The 19,583-nt window shown below is 42.1% G+C and overlaps 7 protein-coding genes across 7 annotated transcripts; 4 read left to right on the plus strand and 3 right to left on the minus strand.

Annotated features, from left to right (window-relative positions):
• Positions 1–315: 315 nt before the first annotated feature.
• PCOAH_00038930 (AP2 family) lies at positions 316–6,846 on the plus strand (the record flags this gene model as incomplete). The annotated part of the gene is made up of 1 exon (XM_020060684.1): positions 316–6,846. The coding sequence occupies one exon, from the start codon at positions 316–318 to the stop codon at positions 6,844–6,846; it is 6,531 nt and encodes a 2,176-aa protein (XP_019916604.1).
• Positions 6,847–7,608: 762 nt separating this feature from the next.
• PCOAH_00038940 (Uncharacterized protein) lies at positions 7,609–9,115 on the minus strand (the record flags this gene model as incomplete). The annotated part of the gene is made up of 5 exons (XM_020060685.1): positions 7,609–8,156; positions 8,399–8,471; positions 8,597–8,671; positions 8,886–8,936; positions 9,101–9,115. The coding sequence occupies 5 exons, from the start codon at positions 9,113–9,115 to the stop codon at positions 7,609–7,611; spliced, it is 762 nt and encodes a 253-aa protein (XP_019917031.1).
• A 1,694-nt stretch (positions 9,116–10,809) lies between these two features.
• PCOAH_00038950 (Uncharacterized protein) lies at positions 10,810–11,427 on the plus strand (the record flags this gene model as incomplete). The annotated part of the gene is made up of 1 exon (XM_020060686.1): positions 10,810–11,427. The coding sequence occupies one exon, from the start codon at positions 10,810–10,812 to the stop codon at positions 11,425–11,427; it is 618 nt and encodes a 205-aa protein (XP_019916276.1).
• Positions 11,428–12,462: 1,035 nt separating this feature from the next.
• PCOAH_00038960 (Uncharacterized protein) lies at positions 12,463–12,880 on the minus strand (the record flags this gene model as incomplete). Its single annotated transcript, XM_020060687.1, has 2 exons — positions 12,463–12,736; positions 12,867–12,880. The coding sequence occupies 2 exons, from the start codon at positions 12,878–12,880 to the stop codon at positions 12,463–12,465; spliced, it is 288 nt and encodes a 95-aa protein (XP_019916443.1).
• Positions 12,881–13,520: 640 nt separating this feature from the next.
• On the plus strand, positions 13,521–16,048 carry PCOAH_00038970 (Uncharacterized protein; the record flags this gene model as incomplete). The annotated part of the gene is made up of 7 exons (XM_020060688.1): positions 13,521–14,746; positions 14,945–15,076; positions 15,204–15,245; positions 15,351–15,426; positions 15,564–15,684; positions 15,801–15,862; positions 15,965–16,048. The coding sequence occupies 7 exons, from the start codon at positions 13,521–13,523 to the stop codon at positions 16,046–16,048; spliced, it is 1,743 nt and encodes a 580-aa protein (XP_019916739.1).
• Positions 16,049–16,550: 502 nt separating this feature from the next.
• Positions 16,551–17,015, minus strand: PCOAH_00038980 (Uncharacterized protein; the record flags this gene model as incomplete). Its single annotated transcript, XM_020060689.1, has 1 exon — positions 16,551–17,015. The coding sequence occupies one exon, from the start codon at positions 17,013–17,015 to the stop codon at positions 16,551–16,553; it is 465 nt and encodes a 154-aa protein (XP_019916112.1).
• A 1,443-nt stretch (positions 17,016–18,458) lies between these two features.
• Positions 18,459–19,352, plus strand: PCOAH_00038990 (Ribosomal protein S19; the record flags this gene model as incomplete). The annotated part of the gene is made up of 2 exons (XM_020060690.1): positions 18,459–18,461; positions 18,918–19,352. 2 exons carry the CDS (start codon positions 18,459–18,461, stop codon positions 19,350–19,352), a joined length of 438 nt encoding a protein of 145 aa, XP_019916402.1.
• Positions 19,353–19,583: the final 231 nt, after the last annotated feature.

Raw genomic sequence — 19,583 nt, forward strand, 5'->3', positions numbered from 1 at the left:
ATATCCATGCGGTGTGTGGACACATATATTACCTCTATACATACAGATATATTTATGCCCCCACAGGTGATCAGTTCTTGCTAGTAGTTGAACGCTCAGCTGCGAGGCCCGGTGTCTCACTTCTCCCTGCAAGGTGTAAGCGCGGGTACGAAGTAGCACTGGCCTGTATATACATACGTACATACATACATATATTTATACATATATATATTTATATATTTATATATATACACGTGAAAACGTGCGTACCACTTTGGAAGAAGACCCCCTTCGGTGGAAAGCCCACTAGTCCACCTCGTCTAAACGTACGGCAAAATGCAGGCCAACGCAGAAATTTTAGACATGAAGGATAATTATGGCAGAAACCAACACTTGAAAGGGAACTACAAAGTCAGGAAGACCATCAATGGTATATATAGCAACGAAGTAAATTACTACGATGGACATTACGCCAGCGTGAAAGAAGAAAATGATAGACCGAGTATTCAAACACAGGAAACGAACCATTCGTCGGACGACAATTATTACGCAAACAGTATGAACGAAATGAATAACTATGACTCTACCTTGTTAGCAGATAAGGATAACCATGAGAATGGTACTAGCAATGAGTATGACATGGACACCTTGGAAAACGACATGGTAGCAAACAGAACGGATAGCTATGCAGCAAATGCATACGACTGTTTTGGTACAGATAATGGGAACAGTGTGGTCAGTATGAATGGGACTGTAACAAATCAGGGTAAATTTGTGACCCCCCAAAATTTTGGTTACGGAGTAAATATAGGGAATAATTCCTTAGGAAGCCTTAGCATGGGCCAAATGGGCAACACAAATCCTGCCGATTTTATGAACGGAATGAGTGCCATGAGTAACATGGCCATGGACATGAGCGCCATGAGCGCCATGAGTGCCATGAATACCATGAACACGATGAATACGATGAACACAATGAACACGGTGAACACGATGAACTTTATGGGAAATATGGGCATGGTGAACGGGATGAGTGGGCTAAACGGTATGCTCGGTATGAACTGCATGACCGGAGAGGATGGCGCCAACCCGGGAGGCAACTTTGCCCTTAATGAGAATCCCAACTTCATGAACAGCCAGTTTTTAAGTAAGTCCAAAATGTACAGTGGAGGAAGTAACCATATGGATGAAGCGAATGTCGAGGGGAATCATATGCTGCCCATGAATGGACACATGAATAGCAACAGCGCTAATGGGATCATTAGTACTAACTTCCAAACATATGCACCCATGTATTATGAGAGGAATGTGGCTAGCCAGGATAACATGAATAGCAATTCCTACGATGCGAATGGAAATTATTTGGCAAACTATGGAAGAAATGATATGGCCATGCAAGATGGACTCCGAAACGAATCATTCCAAGAAAATGAGCAGGAAATTATGCATAACTCCGTGGATGAATATTACCAGAAAGGCAATGAGCAGCTTGGGTATGTGCGAAAAAGCAGGGAGGGCACCCCGAGGGCGAGCTACGTGTCGTATAACACCGCGTCCTATGGTACCAGCGACGCTTGGGGCAACAACTGCAGTAACAACAGCAGTAACAACAGCAGTAACAACGTCAGTAACAACGTCAGTAACAACGTTAGTAACAACGTTAGTAACAACTGTAGCAATAGCAGCACTAACAGCAACGTAAGTTGCAATAACAGCGGAAATAACAACGGAAGTAATAACAACTATGGCGTGTCTCCCTACATGAATAATGCCGATGGTGGATATATTGATGTGAACGGTGGGAGTTATGCATATGAAATGGATTCGAACAACGGGCTCTACATGAAGAGACAAAATGCGAACTTGTGTGGCAACTACATGAATGTCCCGAACGGCATGGGTAGCAGCGCTGGCGGTGGGAACTTCAACGGTAGCCACTTCAACGGCAGCCATTCCAACGGTAGCCACTTCAATGGTAGCCACTCCAACGGTAGCCACACCAACGGCATGGTCGTCAACTGCAGCAACGAGATCCAAGGCATGAGCAAAGTAGGCGGGAACAGCTCCAAAGGGATGAACACGAACTCGACGGTCAGCCATGATACAACGTTCCCGATGAACTATGAAGAGGACGAAAACGATGAGGAAAATATTCGTCACAAGGAAGGTGTTAATGGTGGCGTTAATGGGGGCGTTATTGGTGGTGTTAATGGTGGTGTTAATAGTGGCGTTAATGGTAACGATGCGCGAGGACTGATGTGCACTCCGCAGGAAGGTTACCCCAAGTACGTGGACAACAAGGGCCATGTGCACATTATGGGCACCACGTTCAACGGAGCGGAAAATGGCCACGTAGAAAACGCCGATTCGATGTTCAAACCGAACAGGTTGAACAACACCTTCAATTACAACTACGTCTCCAGACGAGGCAGCAACTACAGCAGAAGGAGCAGCACAACTAATTCTATGAACGTGTCCAATATGAACGTGTCCAGTATGAACGATTTGAATAACTCTCCCTCATTTTCCAATGGTCACAATGTTAGTATGCAGAAGCAGGAGCAGGATATGAAGAATTTCGCTGAGAATGGAAAGAACCCATACGTAGAACATACTACCAATGGGTACACCAACCTTAGACCTAACGCTAGTTACAACGGGGATAGAGCGAACTGTAGAATAAATGAAGTCAAAATGAAAAATGTGAATTTCCCCATCGACGTGAAGGGAAACGATGACCCCGATATGAGCAGCAGCAGAGACAGCAGAATGGAGCACATGAAGAATAAGCCTAGGGACAACTTTTCTATGTACGTAGCAAATGAAGAAGGGGTATTCAAAAATGGCAGCTGCAGCACTGAGCAGGTGAACTACGCGGATATGAAAAAAGGAAATGGTGAAGGCGTCATGGGGGAGTACAACCAAGGGGCAGAATACAATCTGCACGAATCGTATAATTCTAGTGTGTACAACGGGGGGATTAAGAAAGAAGAATTGGAGAAAGGGACCAGTTATGCTATGGGCAGCAGCATGAACCGGGAGATGAACCGGGAGATCGACTCCAACCTCCAGGTGAATAACGCAGAAAGTTACCCAAACGAATTAGTGGATAACGCGCAAATGAGAAATGTAGGTACTTACGAAGGTGGGCATAATTTAAATGGGGATAATCGGCATGCGGTGTACAAGGTAGAACATAATGTGAAGCTGAACGAAGGAGAGACGCCCAAATCTGTGCGGCCCGGTAGATCGCAAAGCTACCTGAAGTGTAAAAGCTACATGAAGAAAGCAGGCACTCCTCCTAATATGTATGACCCTAACGAGGAAATGAATAATTCCAGCAATTGGGGCTCCTACCATATGGGGAACACGAGGTCGAAGAATTCGTACTTTCTGCGGCCAAATGGGAACCAGTCCAATAATGACCCTAACAATGGGATGAGTTACGATGGGAATAATGCTAATGGGATGTCCACGGAGGAAGGTGTCCTTCCAACCGCTACAAGCGGAGCGGTGCCAGCAACATCGACCGCTTCTGCAACTGGTGCATCGGTGGTGGACTACAGAAGTAATATGAACTACTTTGAAAACGTAAACAAGAGCATCATGAGGAGTGAGAACGGTTACGATTATGTGAACCCGTCACCTGGTGGACATAACAGTTACATCAACCCGTGGATGCACCGAATGAAGGGTTACTCGCCTGAGCAGAAAGTACAAGCCCCTATGAACCTAAACGGAGGTTACAGCAACATGAATGGTACTAACTATCCAATAGTGCAGGCGAATACTCACGGTAAAAAATCCATTGTTCGTGGATATAGCAATGTGTGCAACATGATGATGTTGGGCAAAGGTAGGGATGGTGGTGGCACTCCAACCAGCGCCAACGGGGTGAATAACCTAAACAGGGAGGAGAATAATCACCCAATCGGTGGAACGTATGATATGAGCAACATGCGTCTGCGGAATGGACTCCACAATCGTAACGACTTTAACACCTTGGGTAGCGAGAATATCCAAGGTGATTTGAACACTTTAAATAATATCATTTCTATGAATGCTGAGACTCCACTGAATAATTTAAACATGCTAGTTGTACCTAAGATTAAGGGAGTCCGTTTTGACAAATCAGGGAGAAGATGGGTAGCTAGCTGGAGTCAGAATGGAAACCAAAAGAGACAGTACTTTCCTATAAAGAAATTTGGCCAGACGCAGGCGAAATATATGGCCATTTTTGCCAGAATAAGGGCTGTTAAATGCATGCAGAAGAAGCCGCACGGAATGGGGGAGAATAAGAGAGGGCAGTGCAGGAAGACCCTGATGAAGGACAGAACGAAGGCCGAGTCGGACGACGAGAATGACTACTACGATGGTGACGAATGTGACGATGAAAACGTGGATGATGAAAACGTGGACGATGAAAACGTGGACGATGAAAATGTGGACGATGAAAACGTACCCTATGATAATGACGACGTACCGGATGATAATTACGAGGGTGATGACGTGGAAGACGGAGTGGACGATGTCCATGGCGATGACCATGGTGATGACCATTACGATGACCATTACGATGACCATTACGATGACCATTACGGTGACCATTACGGTGACCATGGCGATGGTGAGGGGGAGTTTTTCGACGAGGGAGCCTTCCCCTATGGAATGCACCCCTACGCCGACGAAAACGAGGGCTTCTACCACGAAGGTATGGAGAACGAAGCCCCAAACGAATTGGGGGATGAATCTGCGCTGAACAACTACTACGGGTACCCAGGTGAGCCATGTGACCTGACGCAGAATGACATGTCCATAAACAACAACCATGGCGCAAAAGATTTGGGGGTTCATAATGTTCAGACGCGTGTACCTGTGGAATTTCCCGCGAAAGGTGTTGGTGGGGAGGTCAACGAAGCGGGAAATGTGCGTAATAATGAGAAGGAAAAACACGACGATGTCGATGAGAAGGAAGGGGACCCAAACCATGCATGCAAAGCAACCGGCCGCAGCATTAGCAGTAACTGTAGTAACGGAAACGGGGCCCAAATGGCTCAAAACGACGTCCATTGCAAATCCTTCTGCGGCGAGGAAGCGGCAAATCAAGACCTGCAAAGTATGAAAACAAAATATAAACCGGAGGAACAGCAACAGCCACAGCAAGGGATGTCCTCGCAGGTGCATACCGCAGGAGGCGCAAATGTAAAAGCAAATGCAAATGTAAATGCAAATGCAAATGCAAATGTAAATGCAAATGCAAATGTAAATGCAAATGCAAATGCAAATGTAAATGCAAATGCAAATGCAAATGTAAATGCAAATGCAAATGCAAATGAGTCGTCTTCCCCCCAGAGGAGCGTGTCGGCATGGGTGCGTGGGTATGCTAGAAAATTTGGGCTGTACCCAGAAAATACCATTGTGAAGGAAGAACATCGTGGGGAAAATAACGGAAAGGCTACCAATAGGGAAGACACGAATGGAAATTCCCTCTTACGTGGTGCCCCCCATGGTGACGAAAATCCGGACCAGCCGTCTGGAATAGGTAAAGTGAGCAAATTTGATGAGGATTGCAACGGGGCGAATAGAACTAACGTAAACGCCAGAAGTGGTGGTGACCCATTTTGTGAATATCAGATGACGCAAGGGGGTAGACATGCACCAGCCAGTTCGGAGGATGTTATGCAGGTGTATGACGAAGGTGGAGAAGCTAACCAGGAGGACGCCAATCAAGGGAGGACTGATCGAGGAAATCCCCACATTGACGACACGGAGGGACAACAGATGGACGGGGAAGACGCGCCAGAAGACGGAGAATACCCCCATGATGATGACTCCGAAACGGATGGCGACCCCCCGAATGGAATGGAGCATGCAATGAAACACGACCGTGTCATAAAGGATGAGACGCACGGGAAGGAAAATGAGGTCATTTTAATGAACGTAAATCTGATCCAAATGAATGGAATAGCCGACATAGAAAGAGCAAAGGAACACAAAAAAAATGTGGAGGAAAAAATGAGGAATCTCTTTCTAATGGTGGAAGGATTGAAGAGGAGAAAGATCGAAATGTATGGAGATGCAAATGGCCAACTGTTATTTGACCTTACGAATGAAGTGACCGAACAGCTGATGAGTAAGTTGGATGAACTTCATGAGCTAAGCGAAAATGAAAAAATGACTCTGTTCACACAGTTGAAGGAATACTACCTTAGTGAGGACAACCATATTTGCCATAGGGAAGGCATCAAACTGGGAATGCGTAAAAATGTAAAAATTGCATATGCAAATGATGAACAGGGTAACCATAAGGGACAGCTCCAAATAGATGAGAGAGGCGAACCGTACTGTGGCGAAAGTGCATCCGATGGTATGTGGAATGTATACAAATTTAAAAGACAAAAAAGTGACGCACGTTCGGAGGTACTCTCTAATATGGAAGGGTCGACTCATTCGATCAGGATAGGATATTATGACCAGTTAGACAAAGAAGGTTCCTTGGGTAACACCTTGGATGTGGAAAACTACGAACCTGACGGCTATGGGGATTTTACCACCGACTTGGAATTAATAAATGAGCAGACGCACGAAGAGGTAGATGAGTCCACGTTGAATGATAAAGGATCGTATAGTCACATGAGCAGATACCATGGCGGTAATGAAACCATGTTTTTTCATGACTATGCAGGGGTGGCTACATTCGAGGGGGATGGTGATTCTACTGGTCGAATCGGTAACCAGCATGTCTCGGGCTACCTAGATGATGTTCATCAAAATGGAGAACCCACAGATTGGAGCGATGATGAACAAACGGGGGTGGGAGAATTCACGCCGTTTGAGGAATCACCTGATCGCGTTGAACAACTTTGAGAAAAGCAAACCGTTTAACGCATCTGGAGACTAATTTGAACTCCCCCCTTCGCTGGGCCCCAATGTATATGTATTTATTTACATTTTGTATCAGCGTGCGTTTAAGAAGGGCAAGCTATACACCCAGCCTCCTCCAGAAGTTATTCTTTCATTGGTAATTTGCATGCACTGTTTTACCGCGCATGCTTATTGCCTTCTTTTTTTGCAAAAAGTAACATTACTTATTGTTTAAGCGTTCACACATTTGTTCTGTGGTGAATTCTTTTTTTTTTTTTTTTTTTTTAACTTTTTTTTCATTTTTTACTTTTCCACTTAGTATTCATCCTTTTTTTGTATCTCGAAGGAGAAATAAATTTATTCAAAATGTTAAAAAAAGTAAAAAAGTTGAGCCATTTTTGGGAACGCATTTTTTTTGATGCGCTATGTTTGAGGGTAGTCAACAAAAGGTACGCGCGATTCGAAGAGTAGCCACGTGGTGGTGGGAGGGGATATCCAACACGCGCACGAACGAATGAGGTGTTCGCATGTATACGCTTATATAGCAAGTGTTGTTTCCCCTTTTTTTTTTTATTCGTTCTTCTAACACATGATGACAAAAAAAAAACAAATAATAAATGAAGACGTGCATCTGCCCAACATATACGGCCCTACGATTTACCGTACGAAAGGAACTTATTCTTTTTCGAAACATAATCTATGATATGCGCAGATATATCACTTCCAGAATCGGAGTCGCTTTCGTTTTTCCGATCCATGTAATCATTATTTAGGATGGCGTTTTTTTTTTTTTTTTTTTAATTCACTCTTAACGTACGTACTGAGGACATCTTTCATGCTGGTATTAAACCAACTAAAAATGGGGTGCTTATTCAAATTTAGTGATTTACTTAAAGCGTCATGGATATTTTCCGTGCATTGTAAAACATCCAAGTTATCTCTTTTTATTAATTCTACTGTGTGGCTATTTATATACCCTCCATAGTTGTATAACTCATCAGCTTTTATTTGTTCCTCTACGTCCAGACTTACCTTCCGCACATCTGCTTTGAGCTTCTCTTTCAAATAAGCTGCATAATTTTGGGACGAATCTATGCTGTAAAATTCTACCAAACAGATCCCTAGGGATTTCCCATGCTTGTCATCTTCCAGGATAACTACTCTTTTCACTTTCCCAATTTTATCGCAATGATTTTTTATCACCACGTCATTTATGAAGTACAATAAATTTACTAGTAATAGGAACTCGATTTTGTCATCTTCCTCCTCTGCGTCTTCGTTCAATTGGGGAGCGCCGAGGAACAGGCAGGGTTCTGTACGAAATGGAGCGTGTGGAAAATATGTGTATATATTATACGTGCGTGCAGTGTAAAATCAAATCGATCGCTTCAAACGCAATCAACAGAAGCAAGAAGCGTAGAGGCCATTTTGTGCATGCCTCTTCATCGCTGCCATGCATGCATCGGGGGGGCACTACGATCGACACGTATATATTTCTCATGGAGTTCTCCCCACATGCGCACATGCTATCCTGCCGTTTTAATGTGTGTAGTACCTTTTTTAGTGTACACCGCCTTGGCGCCGCTTAACTTTTTGTATAAACTTTTTCTTGACTTTTCAAAAAATTGCTACGATGCGAGGAAAGGGAAGCGATCAAATAGGAAATTATTCATCCCCTCCAAGGGTTCATTCCTGTGAGCAGAAAAAATGCTCCTTCGGGGGCCCCAATTTGGGCTCGTCTTAAATGCCTCACCTCTTTCGGCTTGACGGGCACCCTTTCGACTTCCCTTTTTTTTTCTTCGATTTTTTTCTCGTATGATCCTTGCAGCTGTTCGTTCGGGGTGGGGAGAAGTAAAATGTAGCCACGTGATGACACAGCGAAGCGACGCAAAATGAAATAAAAAACTGTTGCTTGAAGTAAATTGCTTCCCTCCCGCTTTGTCATCACGTCAATCGAGAAGCCCTGACATGGCAGCACGCACAAACATGATCCTCTGCTCGTTCGCTCACATGCATGCGTGACCCGCAATCGAGGGCCTTACCAAATTGTCGGCCTCTAACCCTTCGTATAAATCTTCATCATCTTCGTCAACCTTGAAGGAGGGAAAAGGCGAAAATGGAAAAATGCCAAAATGGGAAAAAACGTACACACAAATGAATCTGCAAATGGGAAAAATAGCAAGTTCTACTTTTTTTCACGCGGACACCCTCCATGAGGGGGGAGTTACTTGTTCTCGTTTGTGTGCTCTGCTCATACCTCCGAATAATCCATTGGTTTGGTGGGGGATTTTCAGATAAATTAGCCAAACAAATGGGTAGCACACATAGGTGCATACTTATGTGCGTATTATCCGTGCTGCTTCTTTGCGCGATTGCATCTGGTGGCTTCTTTTCCCTTCGCATGCACGGGTGTGCTTGTGCTTGCACTTGGGTTCCCTGCTCAGCTACCGAGTTGGACGTCCCTTAAATACAAAGCTGGGCGCAGCGGAGGTGCAACGGAGGGATTATCTCCTCTTTTACATAGGTAAATGCAAAATGAAATGTGCATACGAAAGGGGGGGGGTTCTTTTTCCCATGCACATACAACGTTCAAATTTGGGGAAGCTTATTTCTGAGTGTTTTTGCTCACGTCTGCGGTGAGAAGCACTCACTGTGGAAGTACAGACTCCGGACCAACGAGTGAGGATTGCGGAACAGAACGGGACTTTCACAATTTGGCAATTTTGAAAAACTTCACATTTTCAAACTGCGTTTGTTCACATGCTTTGCACGCATTTTTACCTCACGTCGGGGTGGAAATGAGAACATCCAGACTCGAAAAATCGACTCGCCCTTTCACCTTAGCCCCTTAGAAAAAGAATCCACCGTATTAGGAATAAAGGTACGTACACGCGTTGGGGGCACATACATCCATTTCATCGGTATTACGAATAGTTGACACACGCCACGTCGGACTTTACAACAAGCGGCATACAAGAGTGAAAAAAGGAAAAAAAAAAAAAAAAAAAAAATATGCCCTTGTCCTGCTTTGCATAACCAACCCTAAGCGAACCAATTGGCACACTCCTTTAATGAGAAATTTAAAGTTCATAGGAATTCTTCCGCAGGAAGCTTATTTCATTTTTATATACACCGAATAGCATGTAAGGGTGTAGGAAAAAAAAAAAAAAAAAGTTCTTCCCTCCTTGTAAAAACGTTATGGCATGAATTCCTGATGTATTCTTTTCTTTTCTTTTTTTTCTTGTAAAATGCGTAAATCCAGCACATTGTCGATAACTTCCCATTTGATCATATCAAAAAAAGGGGGGAAAAAATTATGTAAAAATATGCCTTAATTAAATGTTACGTATAAATTGAGAAAAGGATTATGTGTTAAAGTGGTGTGAAAAGGCTTTACACCGAAGAGTCGTGAAGGTTATGGCAAGAACTGAGGTGGCGCTTACGATCAAGTCAAGCCTGGGCTTAAAACAAAAATAACCCAGAGGCTCATGTGAAGCAAAAGGTATACAACTCGACGGAAAAAAAAAATAAAAATAAAATAAGTTATAAAGTTAAAAACAAATCTGCAAAAAGCACTGTTTACAGTTGAAGCTGTTTTTGTTTTCTGCACATACAAGAAGGAAAAAAAGAAAAAAAATACCGGACGAGTTGATACAATTATTTATCCCTACGCAAAAACCTCTTACCAAGTGAAGCATATTACACCCCTTTTTAAGCAACAGAGGTCAGGAAAAAAGGGGGAAGAACTTGAATAACAGGGCAAACAGGAAAAGTAGTAAAAGTACGAAAAAGGGAAAAAATATTTACCCTTTCACCCCACCCTGGGTAGAGATTTTTTCAGCAGCACATTTTGGCCATTTCTTACAACTCGTTTTTTCGCTGGTCTTGCGTTCCTGCCGTGACTGTACGCCCCTCTTCGCCATACATTTTACATGCTTCCCCAATTGACAAGCTTCCAAAAGGAAAATGGAAAAAACGTGGAGATGTAATTCCTGCCTAGTGGTTAACACGGAGGAGGCCACAGAATGTGCGTGTTGTATGCAAAAGAGGAGCAACGAGGATGTTAAAACAAACGGAAATTTTATGAAAAATGGTAACGAAAGCGATTTTGGTAACCTAACCGATAGTGAAAAAAAAAGAAGAAAAAAAAATGACGACAACTCCTCCATTAATACAGACACAAATGTTGAAGCACATGCCACAAATTCAACAGAGGACACCAAGTATAGTGAAAATACACATGAAGGTAAAAGTAGCATATTCGATGGAGATGGTTTTATGCCATCGTTCAAGCAATCCCCTAGTATACTATCGTCAAATAAAAGCATTTTCATAACGGCCGCGCTAAATAGTAATGCCACCACCGCAACGAGCGGTACCAGAACTGTCCCATTTGAGGACTCCAATGGGCACATTAAACAGGACAAAACGGGGGAGAATAACGCCACTCAAGAGAAAACCAAAAAGTCCATTGAAAAAGGCAGACAGAGGAAGAGAGCAGCAGACAAACGAGAGAGAGCGCCATCTACGCGAATACAACCTGTTCGAAAATGCACACAAAAAAAAATAAACTACAGGACGTAAGCACACGTAAAAAGGGGAGCATATATAAATAGATATACATGCTGTTTTTTTTTTTTTTTTTTTTGCGAGCGCAAATTTTTAGCAGTCCCATTTTTAATGTATGAGGAGAATGATACCCTGTAGTGATATTTTATTTTATTATTTTTTTTTTTTTTCCTCTTTTCCCTTTGCCTGTTTATCGAAGCAGTTATTCAATCAATTGTCAATGAGTGGCTAATTCTTTTATCAAACCGTCTGTTCACTTACCTTATCATTTATCCGTCCATATATGTTATCCGTACGTTCATTCATTTTTCCTTTTTTTTGCGCAGCCTTATTCATGCAGGAACTAAAATAGTTTTATGCCATCTTTTTAATTTTGACAATTTTAAATTCCATCTTATCAATGCTTTTTTTTTTTTTTTTTTTTTTTTCCCATTTTAAGTCGACCATATAGGAAGGCTTGCATGGATACACCTGTGTATGCGCTCGTGTCTGGCTCAAATCATAACATGTTCCTACACGCTAGGTGGAGGAGTTATATTCATTTTTAATTCCCCTCACTGCGCAGTAAATCGCAGTGCACATAAAAGGAGCAAAGTACGTGGGGTCCCAACAGGGAGGGGAGAGTTACATTGCAGAGCGATCTGTAGGTGGGTAACGTTTTACTACTGTCACGCTAGTTCGCATATGTGGACTATCCGCATTTTACGCTGCATATATTCTCCCATTTCTGTTGTGGAGGAATTCACGTGGTGATGACTGCTGTGGAGCATCACACCTTTTACTTTTTTTTTTAGCACACACATTCATGCGATGAACAAAAAAAACACAAGGTCGTGCAAGGCGGTGAACACAACTCGATTGTCTCCCCTTTAGCTGCTCACTTGGCTACTTGGAGCAGGAGCAATCCGGAAGGCCTCCGTCCAGACGGTCTTCTTTTAGGATGCAATCAGGGGGGAGAGGGGACTATCCCCACTAGCGGTTGAGACTAGCATTTACAGTTCCACTAATTGTTCCGACTGTTCTTCCACTTAATTTCCCCCCGCTGATCCCCTACATGTTCGTATTTTCATCATAATCTGCGCTCTTGGATGTGGGCTTCTTATTATGGTATATCTTTCTAATTATCTCAAAGTCCACTTCCCTGGGCACTTCAATTGGCTTGAACGTATCGATGAAGAAATTCAGCACGTGGTAGTTGCTCCCTGCATAAGTCACGATGGTGGGTAGGACAAACAGTCCCAAGACGTAAAATATTTGGGCTCTTCTGTCTTTTATGTTCTTGCCACTAGGCTTGTGGTACCCACTGTAGAAGAAACCCATTCTTCTGCGAAAGGAAAGTGACAAAAATGAATGGCGGTGGAAGGTGTTTGGGGGTTATCTCTTTGGCGCTATACTCCTTCCGCAATGTGCCGCGTCAAAACGGAATAACAAACGCATCATTCACACGGTCGTACATTCGTATGTTCATATTTTCACACACGCTTGAACATAATTTTGTGGGCATTTTCATCCTTTAAACCAGCCACCACCTTTTTGCAAATGCGCCCAATCAGTTGTATTCAAACAACTCGAGGTGTTTACACAAGTACAGGCATCCCTACAAATGTATCTACGGAAGTAACTTACTCATGTGCGCAAAGCGCGAAAAGGAGATGTGCCTATCTTGGTGGATCTCTAACTCTTGTTTGCCTCCCCACTTGTTCCTTCTGCTTGAAAGTACATATGACCCTTCCTTTTCAGTTTTCTTTTTTTTTTTTCTCAAATTGTGAGTACCTCCTATTTGCAATCACCCGTTGGGAATTTACCTAAATAAACTCATCAACAAAAGGAATGGCACAGAAGCGAAATTGCAAAGGGGGGTTTCCCAAAGAAGTGGGACGATCAGCGGAACAGAACTTTTGAATTCCGCGGAAATTAGATATTCGTTGCTGGCGCGGCGGCAAAAAAAAAAAAAAAAAAAAAAAAAAAAAAAAAAAAAAAAAAAAACAGAAAAAAAAAAATGCAACATAAGGGCAAACACAAATATATGCGTTTAAACGAACAGATCAACGCGACCACACAGGTGTACTATCCACACGCAAGCGTCGCATGCTGAAAAAAAGAAAAAAATGGAAGACGAGACGGAGAACGAGAACGACCTGGTAGGGCTTGTATTATCAGAACTTGAATTGTCCAGGGAATATATTAAGGGCAAATTTAAAGGTACAGGAAAGGGGGGCAAGGGTGAAGCAGGAGGAAGCGACCAAATAGGGGGAGAACCCACGGAGGTTTACACAAACTACGACAAGATATTAACATGCATTGAAGACAAAATTGCGTTTTATAAAAATTTGAGTGAGGTGGAAAACGCAAAAAGGGGACACGCTGAAAAGGGGGAAACCCCCCCAACTGAGCAGCGCTACCAAAGGACAGCCAAAAGAAGGGACAACTTTTTCGAAGAATACGAAAAAAACAAATCCAGTCTGCAAAAAATGAAAAAGAAAACCATTGTAGGGTACACCGCGGAAGGAAATGCTATAATTATAAACAATGACAAATTTTGCAAAATGTTCGTTAATTATAATTTGGCTAGTGATCGGAAGAATGGGGTAGGAGCTGCTCGATCGAATGGGACCCTCCATGGAGGGGACGACTTAAGCGAACTGTCCTGTTCAAGCTCGAGCGTCGTTTCGTTAGACAGTTTTGTAAAAAGGGAGAAAACTAAACGGGTGAGAAGCAACAGGGAAGCGTATGTAAGGCATAAATATCATGATCATGCATTTGTTAACCACAAATTGTATCCATGCAGTGACTGTTCGTCCAGTTCGTTCAGCTGGTACAGCGACGACTACGACGATCTGTTCTACTACTCCAATTTGTTGAAGGAGGACAAACGTATGAGAAGGAGTTGCGTGGGGGAAGCACCACGGGAGGAAAATAGTAATAATAATAATAAGAAGAAGAATACTCAACAGTGTAAACAAAAGAAGCACAGAGAAAAACATATCAAGCAGCTCGAACATGATGCCGCAGATGAATCCCCCTTTTACAACTACATCTACTTCAAGTTTGCTGAAAAGGACAAAAGGAAAGCCTACCCCGTTTTTGTAAACACCATAAATGGAAAAAAAAAAATGTATAATTTGAAGAAAATTTGCAGACATACACATAAAAAGAATTATAACCCTCTTGATGAAAATAAGTATGAATTAGATGACACACTATTCTGTTACAAAAAATGTAAGTTACTTTCATCCGTTAAGAATGAAACGAAAAGGAAAGGAAATCAGCCCCTGCAAATGCACAGCGACAACGTGTTGAGGAGAAAGCACTTCGTTTCGGATGACATAAACTAGTAAGTGTATCATAAAAAAGGAATCACATGAGGAGGCGTAAATAAATGCTACCCTCCTATATATGTAAAAATGGGAACAAAAAAAAAAATGTAACTTCCCCGATGAACGGTGCTGGTAGACGGAGTGCTCACCAAACTTCATGGCAACTCAGGGGAAGCCTATATTTTTATACCCTCACGTATCTGCCCACTTTTCAGCACAATAGACAAAATTATACACCAGCTGGGGAAAATCTCTAGCCCCGAAAAAGAAGACAAAGGAAAGTTCAACCATTCTGACCACTTCAAAAACATTCTTAACAAAAATAAGGAATTTCTAAAACGGGAAAAGTAACACAAAGAGAGACAGCAGACATTTCTCTTTTTCTTTTTTCGCATTGAATATGCATTCCTACCCGTTGTACATTTGTCATGCAGTCGACGTTCACCCCTTTTTTTGTTGTCCCCCCCTTTGCAGAAATTTTACCTTCCAAAAGTTATGCGAAACGGAGAAGATAAGGTAAGGAAAAGTTGCAAGTGGAAAGGCAACAGAACAGCAAATCGCTCACCCTTATGGCCCCCAACTGCATAAACACTGAACCGTGAACCCCCCTTTTTTGCGCAGGCTAAAAGTAAAGATCATCGGAACTGATGGGAAAGTAATCAAAAACAAAAGTCTGGACAACGTTCTAATAAACAAGGTACCCACAGGATGGCACACACGCTAACGTGCACATGGATCAATGTACTCCGCACGCAGTGTATATGGAGCATATATTTTCCCATCATCGTATGCGCACCTGATATCCCCTTACCCCCTCCGGTTTACCCCATGCAGAACAAAACCTTCGGCGATTTGGCCACCCACCTGGGCCACTCGTTCAAGCTACCCAAGGACAAAATAGAAAACATCAAAATGTATTTCGACGGGGATTTATGTGATAAGGGCCTTACATTTGGTAATTTTGACAAAAGGGAACCTGCGTTTTCCCACAGCGGTGAAAAGTAATTCACCTCTTATGCTGCACCTGTTGCTATGCCTACCTGTACACCCGTTCTTTCCCTCCCATAACAGACAATGAGGAACTGGGACTGGAAGATGATTTCCAAATAGACGTGAAGTTCCCCCTATCCGAAGTAATCAATTTGTTCCTTTTGTATTTTCATATTGGTGACGTTCAGCCATAAAATTATTTCAATATCGACGTAATGATGTGTTTTTTTTTCCATTTCCATCAGGATAACGTTAATAAGGAAGACGACGCAAACCTCAGTGATGACAACTACGTGCTCTACCTACCTGACTCGTACGTCATTGATTAGTTAGCAAAAGGGAGAGCAGAACCACCCTTCTTTTTTGTTCAAAAAATAAACCATTTCTTTCCTTCTCTCATGTGGCATGCGCGAGTAATTCTTTAAAAAGCCGAATGAGCAACGAACTAGTTCGCCTAACGGATCAGCATCGCTCAGTCAATTTTTCCTTAAATGAAATGTTTTTTTTTTAATTTTATCAAACGATGTGGTGCATTGGGTATACCAAATGTACGCACGTGTGTGTTTGTGGTGAGACATACAAATTACTAAAACATATTCACTTTTTGTTTTCACAAAATGGCAAATGCACATTTTAAAAAAATGCACACTGTGAAGCATAATATGTGTAACGTTCGGAGAACCAAATATCAACCCGGAAGGTACAGTAAACCGAGGGTAGAAACAAAAAAAAAGGAGCATACGTGGCCACTGCGCATACCTGCACAATGCTCGGCAAATACAACAACAAAAAAAACTACACATAAATGGGTATATGTGTACGCAGCGGCACTCAAAATTCCATGGGGACGTCCTGCCACGCCTGGAAAGATTTCTCATTAAACGTGCATTTCTTGGTATACTTCGCAACTTTCAAAATGCCAATGTACGCATATTTGCAATTGGCAATATTGCTAACATTTTCTGGAAATAAAATATAATCATCGGGGGTCACTTCGTTATACTTCACTTTGTATTTCTGCTTGTTTATTTCGACAACTGTGTATAACGTCGTTTTTTCCTTTAACATATTTACCACATGCTCCATAATTACTTTTGGATCCAAATCGACATCCTCCAAAACGAGTTTTATAATTTTTTTATTATTGTCAATATTTTTTATTGTCTTTAAGTTTTCCAGTTTTTCTTTATACGACAGATTAAATCCTCTCAGGGAAACCATATTTTCTTTTTCTTCACCATGGTCCCCACGTTGTGTTATATCCTTTTCTGCGTTTTCCAAAATTTCTGTCTTCATTTTGGGGGGTATTTGCAGACTTGACTTTGCGTATGACGGTAAAATGGGGTCTTCCGCCGACGTCTCTTTCGTTGTTAATTTGCATGCCAAGGAAGGGCATATATTATTTTTGGTGTCCTTTTGTATGCATCAAATTGGGGGGGAAAAACAAAAAAAGAGACTTTAATCCGCATCGTGAGGATTTAAATTTGCAAGATTCTGTTGCATCCACTTAAAGATAATGAGACGCTTCAATTAAGTTGTAGCTTTATGGATAGCTTATTTTTTTTTTTTTTTTTTTTTTTTTTTTTTCATTCGTATGGGAAATGCCTATTTTTTCTCGCCTTTTTTGCTTTAACTTTTTCTAGGAATTTTTCTTTTTTTTTTCATGCTATTTCTGCGGGGATCTACATAAGGAACGTGTAGTTGCGCTGGAAAAATGAAGGATACTTTGGGATGGCCAAAAATATATTCCTCGGGATTCCTCCCTCCTTGCTGCAAATAAATATATACGTTTAAAAAATAGTGCGCGCCACGGGTAAAATACGCATAATGTCGTTAAAAGGATGAGAAGCTTTATCACCCTAGCAGCTGTGACAGATGAAACGGGGGCAGGCTTACCCATATGCAGATAATATATACGTACATTTCTTATACGCATATGATATATATATATATATTTTTTTTTTTTTCTATACCATGTCAGTGCATTTTATCAATATGCGCGTCGTTGATGTAAACATAAAACGACGCTTTTTTTGCTACTATGGTTTGATATGCACTACCCCGAAGGGTAGTTGGTGGCGGTGGCGATACTTCATTTTTGCCATTTTATGCTGTTGGTGGTTCTCACCGCTTCCCGTTGCTTCGAAAACCTCCCTTTGAAAAAGAGCTTAAAGTGCATTAAACCCGTGCAGGGGAATAAGGTTCCAATACTGCTGACGGAAAAAAGGATACCACTTGATCGGTGAGAAACGGGCGCCTTTAGCTAAGCGAGGCAAGAAAAATTGCCCAAGCAGGAAGGGGAAAAGTGTTATACTTAAACATATGCGTTGTGTCAATACGACGGCGCTATGAAATGTATACAACATATGAATATATACGTACATATAATATAGCATAGAATAAATTGCGCATACCCTCTACGGTAGCGAAAAATAAAAAAATGTAAAATCACACAAATTGCAATACGACAAACGCTTGCGAGTTATTTTATTTATTTTTTTTTTTTTTACCATTGTTTAAGAATCAATATAAAGTAAAAATTTTACGTGACAATTTTTCACGACGAATTGAACTGTTCCCATCCTGAGTAAAGTAAAATTTACGCAAAAGGTTAAACACAAAAGGAAGAAACAAAAGAAGAAAACCTTCGTAAAGGAGCCTCTTTTATTTAAACTCTGCATTTCAGCCCTACGGATTTATTAAAAAGCTTCTTGCTTTTAAACCTCTCCCCTCGCAATCATGGTACGCATTTCCATACTTTATGCATATGCCCCACTGACCCACTCGCATTTCCGTTTTTTCGCTGCAACAGAAATATATGTACGAATGGGTGAGCCCATTTGCACGAAAACATTTCTGTTCCACAGTGGGCGTAAAAATTTATGAGTAACCGCCTCGTTTGGCGGAAGCATACGTATGAATGGGATGCGATGGATGCATGGGTCCTTTCTCGACATAAGTACAGAAAGCCTCTCGTGTATTCTACCGACCATTTACATACGGTGGAGTAGCGAACATTTTCTGCTTTGCATTTTTTGTCGTTCGAAGCGGCCGCACTGGCTGTAGGGAAACACAACCATGCAGTTTGTGCTGCCCTGTTGGCGCACTCGAGTTAATATCAACCTGAGAGGTTTAGTGAATAGTTACATATGGTGTTCACTGGCGCATCCATGATTATCCTCCCCACCCCCTTTACAGGAAGACGCAAACAAACCCAAGAAGAGAACATTCCGAACGTTCCACTACAGAGGTGTGGAACTCGATAAGCTACTGGACTTGAGTCAGGATGAACTGATTAAACTTTTCCGAGCAAGGCAGAGAAGAAAGTTCAATAGAGGAATAAGTAAGAAAGAAAAGTCTCTTTTGAAAAAACTCAGAAAAGCAAAGAAAGAATGTGAAGTTGGAGAAAAACCAAAACCTATCCCAACGCATTTAAGGAACATGACAATCATTCCCGAAATGGTTGGCTCCATTGTCGCTGTGCATAATGGAAAACAGTACAACAATGTGGAAATAAAACCAGAAATGATTGGCTACTATTTGGGAGAATTTTCCATTACATACAAGCACACCAGACATGGAAAGCCCGGTATTGGTGCCACGCACTCGTCCCGTTTCATCCCGCTGAAGTGAGCGCCATGGCGCAAGGGGGAGAAGAACACGTATCTATGCTGCGTTTATGTATATACCTACATACGTGAATACATGCATACATACTTACATATGTACGTATATATGCGAATGCGCACATGCCTGCGCTGGAGGAATTCCACGCCGCTACCAATAAGTGCTTGGAACTAAAAAGCGACAAACTCGTGCACTGTATCGGTCAACCAATGTCGTCTGAACGGAGAAGGAAGGACC

The sequence above is a fragment of the Plasmodium coatneyi genome, chromosome 12, assembly GCF_001680005.1.
Source record: "Plasmodium coatneyi strain Hackeri chromosome 12, complete sequence".
In the NCBI taxonomy this organism is placed as follows: Eukaryota; Apicomplexa; class Aconoidasida; order Haemosporida; family Plasmodiidae; genus Plasmodium; species Plasmodium coatneyi.